Genomic DNA, 12,932 nt, shown 5'->3' with positions numbered 1-12,932 from the left:
CAATGACAATTGAGTTGGTTAGATTCTGTGGTTGTGGGAGGGAACCACATGACATATTGGAGCAGGGGTTGCATCACAATAGTCAAAAGTGGCTTCTTCTCCTTTGTACACACCAATTCAAAATAAGGCATCGCCATATGGCTTTCACCTGTGCTACTTTTTCCAGTGCTGGCGAAGGAAAGGACACGAGGAGAGGTAGCCCTAGGGGCTGTTATCTGTTGGGTTGGATATCAGACGTCTGGCCCTGTAATCCATGCCAGTGAGTTGGCAGAGTTTAAATCCTATTATGTCTTTACCTGATCTTTAAAGCCTCAGTCAGCTCCATGTCGGTCAGTTTATTTCACCCTCAATCAGATCAGTCTTTTTTTGGACATCGGATGCATATTAATAACCGAGTCTGTTGTCAGGAAGTCATGTTGAAAACATCAATAAAGTGATGATTGACGAGAACAGCATGCCTTGAGCTATTGTGATGCATGACAAGTCTTGTTAGAGTCTGTGTATGTTCCGTTCATTTGTTTTAGCTTCAGTATCTGTTACACGCAGAACTAAATCCCTCCCTTCAGTTCTGTCTGGAGGGGGAATATTAGTTGTGAGTGAGCCCAATAGCTTATCTTTAGTGAGGATAGAAATGAACTTTTCAGAAGTGCATGTGAGTACAAGTGTGTTACCTAGATCTCCTCCTCAGGCACTAAAGAGAGAAGGATGAGGAGGAGGAGGAGAAGAAAGGGATGAGACGAGGAGTGGGTGGGAGGATGGAAGAGTGTGAAATTATGAGAGGGGAGGTAGAAACAACAGAATGGAACACACACGATGGAGCACACATGTAAAATTAACTGTGCAAGAAACGGTGGAAAGTCTGTTACACGTGTTGGTGGAGTGCTGTGCACACTAGAGTTCTGGTTCACACTAGGGGAAGTGTTTAATTCAAAGCTGTTGGACCGATCTTTTGGGTAACAAAAACCGTTGAAACGCAGGAAACCTGTGGGATTCGAGGCACTCTTGTTTGTGTGTATTGAAAATCATTTGAGATTTCTTCAGAAATAGTTCAATGTGTCACAGGGACTCTGATCAACACCAAGAAAATACAGGCTCGATAAACAAACTTTTTTTTCACCTCCTTTAGATAAGAGTGCCTTGAACAAGTTCTGACCATTCAAAGAGGACCTTGTAGGAACAAGTCTCAACTCCAAAGCGACACTCGCCTACTAGCACGATCACCCTTCTATATCAGTTGTCCACATTGCTGATCTCTTCTGATCACATCATTTTTCCATTGTAAAATATCAAATGAATTGGTAGATTTAGCTGAACACTGTCTTCTGCTTCCTCACTGTTAAAGAAGTTCTGTAGTTAAAAACGGCACATGAAGACTTTCTTGCGGTTACTTGATGCAAATGGAAAGTCAAGGTCCAGTGCCATTCACTTAATTTTCCTAACATGTCCTCCCTCGTTAAAACAAACTTCAAACGGTTAAACCTCCAATTGTCTCTCATTCCTGCTCCACGTACGTAATGGGCATAGCCCAGCGCCTGTTGGAGCGCTCTGAGTAATACAAGCCTTCATTGGCTGATAAACCGCAGCCCAGTGTTTACACTTGAAGAGGCTGCGTTGCGTTATAATTTCCTTAAACTGCCTATTTACCATCCTCCGCCTTGAAAAAAACAGATGGGGATAGGAATCCGCTCGGCTCTGCTCAGCTCCACACAAGCTGTGCATTCCAAATGGCATCCTATAGGCCCTGGTCAAAAGTAGTGCACTATATTGGGAGAAGTGTGCTATTTTAGACCCAGAATGCAATCTGAGAGTATGATGAACATCAGAGAGAATGTGAAATATTCAACTAGGCTCCGGTGTTATCTGCTGGAGTAATTTATTATTATCTGGGACTAATTAGGAGAGAGAGCGAGGTACATCGTCTAAGCTTTTTCACCGGCAAATGTCAATGTTACGCATATGCGCAGGCCACCTGGGACTTGGTGTGTGTGAAAGGAAGTGTATAAAACCAATTTCCTGCCATTTGGCTGTGTTTTATCTGCGTGGGTGAGAGGTGAGTTTGAGGAGGTGGAGATGTGAAGGCAGATGGTGGTCTGACGTGACACTGAAACGGTTCCCGTTGGAGCAGATTAGACTAAACAAGCTTCTGCCCAGCACAGGAGGCCATCTTAATCACCGTTATAGACTCTACATAAAACATGAGGGCTGATTTAGCAATTGTTCATTAGCCGCCAAGAGGACAGCACAACCGGAACAGACATTCCTGTCCAAAATAACAAATAGATAATTTTATCTGTATCAAACTATGATATTGATCCAGTCTGATCAATTATGGATCACACACTGATAGGTTTCCATTGATGATCAATGAAACACTGATATATGATCAGGATTAATGAGAATTGTGGTGACTTTGTCACTTGTAGAAGGCCCGATGTAAACAAGCCAAGCTAATAGCAGAGATTTCAGCACCATGGCCAGCGGTCATACTAGTGTTCCAAAGTTCCGACCGTCAGCACCACATGAGAGTAGATAGCGACCATCACTCAGGTGCATATACTGAATGAAGTAACTCTGCACTCTGAGGATAAAGACAGGAAGGCCTACACAGTTTCCTCACCGCAGTGCAAATGAAGGAGAGGAAAGTATATTTTTGACTATTGAGATAACCCATTCTTCTCATCCAGATGGTGACAAACCAGGGCAGAGGGAAGATATGCTTTTACTGTGTAACTTTCACATCTGTCTGCTATATTTTCCACCTCCATGGCGAATCTTCCTCCCACCTTCTGTGGTATTCAGTGGACGTCGTTATTAGAGTCTACCTGCCATTCACTGTAGCCACGGATGCTAAACACTGAAAGACAGCAGGTGGGAGTCAGATTATACAAGTGTAGTAGAATATAGCACAGGAGACTCGGAGTCAAACAGAAGTAAAACCAGTTTCTCCTCCACACACTTCATTGCTCTGCCATGAATTGAAACTAGCCCCGATTGACCTGTACACTGTCAAGTCATATCTAATTTGAGGGATAGGAAGAAGGAAGGAAGGAAGGATAATACAAGAATAATATACCCAGCCATATGACAAATGCATATCTTAGCAAACTACTTTTGTGCATTTGACAGATGCGTAAAAGGGATAATGATTACCTGTTACCTGTTGCAGTTCCAAAATCACTCTCTCTTTGCACGGGCTCACTGTCCCTGCAGAGTCCCCATCACCAGCGTCTCCGAGTTAAACTCAAACTGATTCGAGGAGGAAGCCGACTTCCCGCAGGAATACAAGCTGGGAGCGCGCTGCTTAAAAGACGAGGTGTAGCGGTAGAAACTCTTGTGTCTGTTCTTCAGGTATTCCCTGTAGTTCTTGGTGAGGAGGGTGTAGAGGAAGGGGTTAATGCAGCTGTTGCTGTAGGTGAGACAGGCCACCAGGTAGTTAATACAGGTGTGTGTGTGAGATGCCAGGCCTAACGGTTTGTGCTGGTACAACGGGAACAGTTGCCATATCCAGAACGGAAGGAAACACGCCCAGAACACCAGAACTATAGTGAAAATCATTACCAAGACTTTCTGCTTCGGGGAGCGCTTGTTCCTTTTGTTGATGACCGAGTTCTTCTGGGACTCTAAATAAGTCCGGGCTAACTTCGTATACAAATAGCCGATAATCAACCCAGGTGCCATGATGCTCGTGCCAAACAAAACGGTCAGGTAGATCTTATACGCCCGGGGCGCCCAGATGGGCGCGCACATCCTCTTCACCCCCCCGTTGGGCGCGCTCTTAGTGGTCTCTGTGACCATGACCATCATGGGTAAGGTGAGGACCAGAGAGAGCAGCCATACCCCCCAGGCCAGGGCTTTTCGGTAGCTCTTGGAGCGCCGTACCGTGTCAAGGGGCTTGGTGACGGCCAGGTAGCGCTCCGTGCACATCACAGTGAGGGTAAATATGCTGGCGTGCATGGTGAGCAGGTCCAGGCTGAGGAGGATGCGGCAGCCCACATCTCCGAAGTACCAATCCTTGAGGAAGTAGGTGCACACCACGAACGGGATTGTGGAGAGGTACAAGAGGTCCGCTAGCGCTAGGTTAATGATGGAGATGTACATGGAGGTGGCGAAGCGGATAGAATGACACATCACTACTAGAGTGTACACATTCCCCGACACGCCGACTATGTAGACGACCGACAACAAGGTCCCGAAAGTGGAGGTGATAACCAGCTCGTCCACGCTGCTCCCGGAGCCGCTGTTTGGAGCTGGCGGACTGACATTATGGTTAACAGTCTTGTTGTGGTTCATCGCACTGTCTGTGTGGAGCCTCTCTGGTGTCGTTCCGTTTTTGTTCCGATGTATTGTTTATGGTGAAGAAGTTCTAAAAGATGCAGCTAGGTTTAGTTGGTCACTGGTCAGTGAAGCGCACCAGTGCAGGTTGTGTGTTGACTTTAGCGATATCTGTCTGCGCGCGCTGCCGCTGCTCCTCTCCGCTTCTCCTGACGTCAGTCACTGAACTCTTCCCCAGTCACACTCTCATGGATCTTGCATAACATATACAAACATAACACTATATATAGTACACTATATTTAATTAATTCTGAATGTATTCATGAACTCATTAATTTTGAGCTGTGACAAAATAAGTCACATGCCAAACAAGAGGGACTGAGAGAAATAAGAAGGTGCGTTTCTTACATAAATAATTGACTTTGCTTGCAAAAAAATGAACAAAGATTGAGTATGGATTTCCTACAGATTAATATGTTAATTTAAAAATGGTAGAATTCCCGTTATTTCAAGGAAAGAGAGCGGGACACTTTTACGCATAGAATCTCATAAAAAGGGTATTGTGATATTCATCTTTCTCACCTGGACCTACACACGCGTAGGTATTAGGAAAAATCAAACGTCCCTGCTTCTGGCACAAAAAAAAAACGTTCGATTTAATTCCCTTTTATAATCTAAGAGGTGAAAATATATTTTCCATTTCCTCAAAAACGTTTAGACTAATGACGCTACACAGGCCATATAATAATATACCACTCACTCGATTTTGTGCATAAAGAAGTTGTTGAGGTTTGAGAAATAGATTAAGTGAGCAATTTACGGAAAAAAGTGTGTGCAGTTACAGCCCCATTGGAGAAGCACAGGTGTAACGTCTTTATTCCAGTCCCAAAGTATAGATTTGATAAATTGATAAATTGTTATTATTACATGTCCAAGTAGTGCCCTCTTTTAAAAGCTCCTTCAGGAAAGGGCAGACAGGCCAGGTATCTGTATGGGTCATTCTTCTGATGAGAGGGGGCTATGCTGTTTTCCGGGATAGAGAGTGCAATAACAAGTGCACAGGAGGTGTGTGTGTGTATGTATGTGTGTGTTAAGAGAAAACACACTGTGTTATGTGAGATAAAATATGTCTGCAAGATGGGAGGGGAACAGAATAGAGGAAGCATTTTCCTATTTTGTTGCATTACAACCTGTAATTTAAATAGATTTTTAATTGGATTTCATGTAATGCACATACACAAAATAGTCAAAATTGGTGAAGTGAAATGAAAGAAAAATACTGACATTTTTAAAAGTAGTGAGTGCATATGTATTGAAGAATCTCAAATATAAAACATATTTGGATTTGTTGAACACTTTTTGTTGTTGTTGGTTACTACATGATCCCATATGTGTTATTTCATAGTTTTGATGTCTTCACTATTATTCTACAATGTAGAAAATAGTAAAAATAAAGAAAAACCCTTGAATGAGTAGGTGTGTCCAAACTTTTGACTGGTACAGTATATACACACATATATATAATGATGTGTATAGACAGTAGGGACAGTATATGAATAGGAAAGTTGTGTACAGCAGTAGTTATATAGGATGAGCCTTGACTAGAATACAGTATACAGTGCATTCAGAAAGTATTCAGACCCCTTAACATTTTCTACATTTTGTTACGTTACAGCCCTATTCTAAAATTCACCTACAAACAAGCAAGATTTCTGGCTCTCACAGACCTGTAACTTCTTCTTTAAGAAGCTCCTCTGTCCTCCACTCGTTACCTGTATTAATGGCACCTGTTTGAACTTGTTATCAGTATAAAAGACACCTGTCCACAACCTCAAACAGTCACACTCCAAACTCCACTATGGCCAAGACCAAAGAGCTGTCAAAGGACACCAGAAACAAAATTGTAGACCTGCACCAGGCTGGGAAGACTGAATCTGCAATAGGCAAGCAGATTGGTTTGAAGAAATCATATGTGGGAGCAATTATTAGGAAATGGAAGACATACAAGACCACTGATAATCTCCCTCGATCTAGGAGTCCACGCAAGATCTCACCCCGTGGGGTCAAAATGATCACAAGAACGGTGAGCAAAAATCCCAGAACCACACGGGGGGACCTAGTGAATGACCTGCAGAGAGCTGGGACCAAAGTAACAAAGCCTACCATCACCTTCCGTAACACACTACGCCGCCAGGGACTCAAATCCTGCAGTGCCAGACGTGTCCCCCTGCTTAAGCCAGTACATGTCCAGGCCCGTCTGAAGTTTGCTAGAGAGCATTTGGATGATCCAGAAGAAGATTGGGAGAATGGGGCTGTTTTCTGCAAAGGGACCAGGACGACTGATCCGTGTAAAGGAAAGAATGAATGGGACCATGTATCGTGAGATTTTGAGTGAAAACCTCTTTCCATCAGCAAAGGCATTGAAGATGAAACGTGACTGGGTCTTTCAGCATGACAATGATCCCAAACACACCGCCTGGGCAACGAAGGAGTGGCTTCGTAAGAAGCATTTCAAGGTCCTGGAGTGGCCTAGCCAGTCTCCAGATCTCAACCCCATAGAAAATCTTTGGAGGGAGTTTAAAGTCTGTGTTGCCCAGCAACAGCCCCAAAACATCACTGCTCTAGAGAGCTGCATGGAGGAATGGGCCAAAATACCAGCAACAGTGTGTGAAAACCTTGTGAAGACTTACAGAAAATGTTTGACCTCTGTCATTGCCAACAAAGGGTATATAAAAGTATTGAGATGAACTTTTGTTATTTTCCACCATAATTTGCAAATAAATTCATAAAAAATTCTACAATGTGATTTTCTGGATTTTTTTTCTCATTTTGTCTGTCATAGTTGAAGTGTACCTATGATGAAAATTACAGGCCTCTCTCATCTTTTTAAGTGGGAGAACTTTCACAATTGGTGGCTGACTAAATACTTTTTTGCCCCACTGTATGTGTGTGTGTGTGTCTCTGTGGGGGTGTGCATGAGTGTATATGTATGCGTGTGTGTCTCTGTGGGGGTGTGCATGAGTGAGTGCATGTGTGCTAAGTTGTGGAGAATCAGAGCAAGTGGTCAGTCCAGTTCAAGGGTTTCAGCAGTCTGATAGCTTGTAGATTGAAACATTCTCTGACCCTGTTGGTATCAGACCTCATGCTCCGATACCGTCTGCCCGACAGTAAGGGAGAGAACAGCTAGATGCTGGGGTGTGTGGGGTCCTTGATGATGCTGTGTGCCTTCCTCAGGCACCGTTTCGAGGCGATGTCTGTCCCAGATGGGTGGGTGCACGGTCCCAGTACATTTTCACCACCCGCTGGAGGGCCTTGCGTTTGTTTATGGAGCAATTCCCATGCCAGGCTGTGAATCAAACGGTCAGGATGTTCTTGATGATGCAGCGGTAGTATTTGGAGAGGACTCAGGGCGGCATGACACATTTCATCAGCCGCCTTAGGAAGTAGAGACACTATTGTGCCCTCTTGCTCACGTTGAGGGAGCGATTGTTGTCACGACACCACAATGCCAGTTCACAAGGCATTATTCCACAATAGTCAGTCCTCTGCATACTGTAACAGAGATACATTTCGGCCCCTCAGAGGAGGAAGGGCTGACTAGTCCATGGGCATTGTTCTTTATTCCTGGACCATTTGCCATGCAGCTTCAGGTGTCAGAGAGCACATAAATTAGGGCTGAGCCTACAAATCCCCCCTGGACAGAAGCTGTACATGGACAGCCTGTGTCCAATATAGGAAGAAACAGCCCCTACCATAAGAGAGTTCCTTCTTGAGTCTTCAGTCCAACTAATGGAACCCAACTTCTAGTTCTTGGTCCCATGACATCAGGAGTGTCTTCCGGGGAGCGTTGACAATGTGCTTTTGACATGCAAATGTTGCTAGGTACACATTCCTTCAACCAAGCTCAACAAAACATTATTATTTGTTAATGGCAGGAAGATCAGTTCTCAACACTTGATGAAACATTATTATAGTCAAGAGTTACAAGTCACTGTTTGACTTTGGTTAGTCAGATTGGCTGGTCTGATCAATGGTATCCTCAATGTTTACCAAGTATGAATCCGATGGATATAAAATGGAATAAAAGGCCATGAAATGCATAATTAAAACTACACTCTTTGAGAAAGACAGAAAGTTGAATTGAAAAAGCCTCTCCCCTCTGGGAGGAAGTTTGCCTTGAAAATATGAAAACCATATTCATGAAAACAAATCCCCCCCAAGATCAATTATTGAGTTTAAATGAATAGAAACAGAACATAATACTAACATCATCTTAAAAGCAAAAAGCAATTAAATGTTCTGCAAAACAGTTAAATAACATCAAAGGTCTACGTGTCTCACCCGGATCTGTTTCACCTGTCTTGTGCTTGTCTCCACCCCCCACCAGGTGTCTCCTAGTTTTCCCCATTATCCCCTGTGTATTTATACCTGTGTTTTCTGTTTGTCTGTTGCCAGTTCGTCTAGTAATGTCAGGTCTTACCAGTGTGTTTCCATGTTCTCAAGTTTTATTTTCTAGTCTTCCCGGTTTTGCTCTTTCTGCCTGTCCTGACCCTGAGCTCGCCTTCCGTTCTGTCCCTGATTGACTCTCCCTTGGATTACGAACCTCTGCCTGCTCTCGACCTGCCCTTTGCCGGGCCCCTTTGTTATAATAAATCTGAGAATCATACTGTCCGCCTCTTGTGTCTGACTGGGTCATATCCTCAGTCGTGATATACCTATTATACACTGAGTGTACAAAACTTTCCATGACATAGCTTTCACCTGGTAAGTCTATGATCCTTTCTTGATGTCACTTGTTAAATCCACTTCAATCAGTGTAGATGAAGGGGAAGAGACCAGTTAACGAACAACGTGTAAGCCTTGAGACAATTGAGAGAGACATGGATTGTGTATGTGTGCCTTACAGAGAGCGAATGGGCAAGACAAAATATTTTAGTGCCCTTCAATTGGGTAAGGTTTGAGTGTGTCAAGAACTCCAATGTTGCTAGGTTTTTCACGCTCAACAGTTTCCCGTGCCCCGACGAATTGAGGCGGTACTGAGGGCAAAAGGGGGTACAACTCAATATTAGGAAGGTGCTTTTTTTTTACACCCAGTGTATATGATCTGTCATTTTCTGATTCTCTATCAGTTCTGCATGTAGCTAGCTGACTGTTCAGGAATATTGAGGAGCAGTGACTTGTACAGAGCATGCTTTGCACTCCCCCTCTGTGTTCTCATCTAGTTTACTCACGTGTCCGCACGTGTTGTTATTGGTGCATATCGAGCAGTTTCTTTTCATCTTCCTATGCCCCTAGAGTTGTCAGATGTATTTCGCTTACACATGGTTTGTGGGCATTGTTTTGTATTTATTCATCTAGATGTTGAAATGAGATGAGTCAGACAGAGAGTCAAGGTTACCTGAGTGTTGTTTTTTTGTTGTGTTCTTTGAAGTTTTTGACGTAGCTAAAAGGCTTACTATATGACGTGAATACCTACTCATCAAACATCTCATTCCAAAGTCATGGGCATTATTATGGAGTTGGTCTCCCTTTGCTGCTATAACAGCCTCCACTTTTGTATATCAGGTACGTGATACCTACAGTATATGAAGCCTGTGGATGTTATGGAGATCTGTTATCAACCACATGCAGCGGTCAGACTGGAATGAACATTTACCTAATTGATTTGTTTTTACATTTTAACGCTATGCTTTTCCTATGGTTGTATGCCATTTTTTCCCAAAATGCACTGTTACATCTGCCTCCATTAATATGCAATATGGAAAATGACTAAGCGACCTTACTGATCTTCATAATAGAGATAATTACATTTAAATTTGCACAGTCCTCACGGTTTCTCGCTACTAAAGTGGTAAGAAAAAAGGATAGGGAGGGAGAGAGGGGAGATGAAGATGAAATCAGCTTAATGATAACAGTCTCAGAATAAATGTTCTGTGATTTTTATTTTACCTTTATTTAACTAGGCAAGTCAGTTAAGAACAAATTCTTATTTATGACGGTCTACCCCGGCCAAATCCTAACGACGCTGGGACAATTGTGCGCCGCCCTATGGGACTCCCAATCACGGCCGGTTGGGATACAGCCCAGGATCAAACCAGGGTAGTAGTAGGGATGCCTATGGCACTGAGATGCAGTGCCTTAGACCGCTGCGCCACTCGGGAACCCTAGAATGTGTGAGTGTGTGCGTGTGCATGTGTGGGAACGCGTACCTGTGCGTGAGTTTTAAAATTCACTGAAATGTCTCATATCTAACCTTCTAGCTTTTACTAAGTGCAAATGCCTTTTCAGAATCACCAGGTAGCCATGGTGTAGATCAGAGGTTTCCAACCTTTTCTAGCATGAGAGCTACTTTTAAATTCTCATACTCACCCCCCCCCCCCCCAGCTTTCAAATAGGCACTCTTTGTATTTTCCCGAAATCTGGTTCTCAGTTTTATTTTCCCAGATTTATTTATGGAATGTATTTACTAAATTACAATTATTCATAGAGAAACAATGAATTTGGATGTTCTGAATCCGTGTCAATGCTTAAATGACATCAGAAGACAATTTTTGAGGGCTGGAAGAAAAATATCTATAACATTTATCTTTTTTTGTGTAATATCTCTTTTGTGCGAGCGATGTTTTTGCTGCCGTCATTACAGAGTTTGCTAAACAAAGCCTACCTTAATTGATAAATAATCATGATATAATTCTGCCAGCAAAGCCTACTTTGAAGTTAACATTTTGAAATGTAAATACAAATGTGTGTAGCTAACTGGCTACACAAAGTGAATGATAGACAAATGCCGGTACCACACAGAGATAAAGTGCCAATTTAGCTGGAAATGAAATGGCAGGTATTGTGGTACGTTTGACGTTTGAAGCCAATTGTGCCCAACTAGTGGTGGGATAATGTCAATGTGGATTTGAATGGATAGTAGACGGGAGCTTGAGTTGTCTGATACCTGCGAGATTGGTTTATGTCAGTTTGTGGTGGAACACGTGAAAAATACATGCTGTTTGGCAAGCTACTCTTAGGTGGGCTGAGAGCATCTCCATCGACCTGTTGGAAACCCTTTGTGAAGATCATTAGCAGTAAACCAGAGATCAGGCAGGCTTAGCCAGTTACAGGAGCACAACACGCAGACAGGCAGAGGCCTGGCATGGCTGCCTTCCTGCCTTTTACAATCTGAATGTCAAGTGCTTGTGCAATCGATGTTAGTGTGCTGCTAACAGTTTAACTTCCTCCACTGTCCCTGTCCCCATACCTGGCTCAAACCAGTGATCCTCTGCTTCACAACACACGTGAACGCCCTCTTTGACAACGTGCGAACCGATTGAGCTATACAAAAAAGGTACCAGTTGGAAAGCTCCAACTGCGATATTACAAACTAGCGGTGGAGAGAGCTTATAGTACAACTCTGTTAGTTGTACTGTGCTGGAGGACATGTCGTGTTCTCTCAGGAAGTTTCTCACCTGAGGCTTCCCAGGAAGTTTCTCACCTGAGGCTTCCCAGGAAGTTTCTCACCTGAGGCTTTCCAGGAAGTTTCTCACCTGAGGCTTCCCAGGAAGTTTCTCACCTGAGGCTTTCCAGGAAGTTTCTCACCTGAGGCTTCCCAGGAAGTTTCTCACCTGAGGCTTCCCAGGAAGTTTCTCACCTGAGGCTTCCCAGGAAGTTTCTCACCTGAGGCTTCCCAGGAAGTTTCTCACCTGCCTTTACAAATCTAAACTTCTTACTGAAAATCATGACCTTTGAAATAACAGCTCTTCAACCTAGGGAGCTTTTTGCAGAGATTGAAAAGAACATTCAGAATGTTTTTATTCTACAGCAGGTAGGAAAAAAATGTGAGTCATGTTTAAAAATAAAAATACAATTCTTCACATTTTCATGCAGTCCATTTATATTTTCCAACAGGGCTATACTTTTGGGTTCAGCGGAATACATTTGGGTTCAGCGAAGTCAAATACAGGTAACCTGGTCAAATAATTAACATCCAATCACATTAACCGTTACTCTATCACAGAAATTCCACTAACAGTCCATGTGTAGCCAAACGTAGCTGCTGCTCATTCCAATGATTCGAAAATTTATAAATTGTTTTAAAAAAGTAAGGCCCACATCCATAGAAACACATACCAGCTCTATTGGTTGTAATGCTACTACCAGCAGTACTACACCGGCACCTGTCATGACACAAGTTCTTCTACCTCCACGAGCACATCCAATGCTAGCAACAGTAATTCTACATGTGTGGTTAGCCCAGAAAGCATTGACACTGACAGTTGTGAATCTGATGCAGCCGAAGAGCTACTGCCCCCTTACACAGGAAAGCACCGAACAACAGACAGGGACGTTGGACCATCGAAGAGGCACCAATATGATGAGAACTACATTGATTTGGGGTTCACCTATATTGTGAGTAGTGCCTTTCCTCAGCCACAGTGTGTTATACATGTCTGTGAAAAAGTACTGTCTCATAACTCAATGAAACCTTGTGGAGACATTTAGAAAACAAAACAAGCCAATTTGAAAAATAAGCCATGGGAGTTTTTTGAGCGAGAATTAAGACGACTTTCGAGTAGTAAGACATGTATAAAAGCAACAGATACCATTAATTAGAAGGGGCTAGAAGCGTCTTATATGGTGAGCTACCGAGTGGCTAGGACAGACAAGCCCCA

The 12,932-nt window shown here is 43.2% G+C and overlaps 1 protein-coding gene across 1 annotated transcript; it reads right to left on the bottom strand.

Annotated features, from left to right (window-relative positions):
- Positions 1–3,195: 3,195 nt before the first annotated feature.
- Positions 3,196–4,290, bottom strand: LOC139375616 (urotensin-2 receptor). Its single transcript, XM_071117409.1, has one exon. The coding sequence runs from the start codon at positions 4,288–4,290 to the stop codon at positions 3,196–3,198; it is 1,095 nt and encodes a 364-aa protein (XP_070973510.1).
- Between the last annotated feature and the right edge of the window lie 8,642 nt (positions 4,291–12,932).

This window comes from Oncorhynchus clarkii, chromosome 20 (genome assembly GCF_045791955.1).
Source record: "Oncorhynchus clarkii lewisi isolate Uvic-CL-2024 chromosome 20, UVic_Ocla_1.0, whole genome shotgun sequence".
Lineage (NCBI taxonomy): Eukaryota > Metazoa > Chordata > Actinopteri > Salmoniformes > Salmonidae > Oncorhynchus > Oncorhynchus clarkii.
Note: the sequence above shows the minus strand (reverse complement) of the source record. Positions and strands in the feature narration are given on the sequence as shown.

Coding starts and splice junctions, on each gene's coding strand:
- LOC139375616 (XM_071117409.1), bottom strand. CDS start 4,290: ATGAACCACAACAAGACTGTTAACCATAATGTCAGTCCGCCAGCTCCA.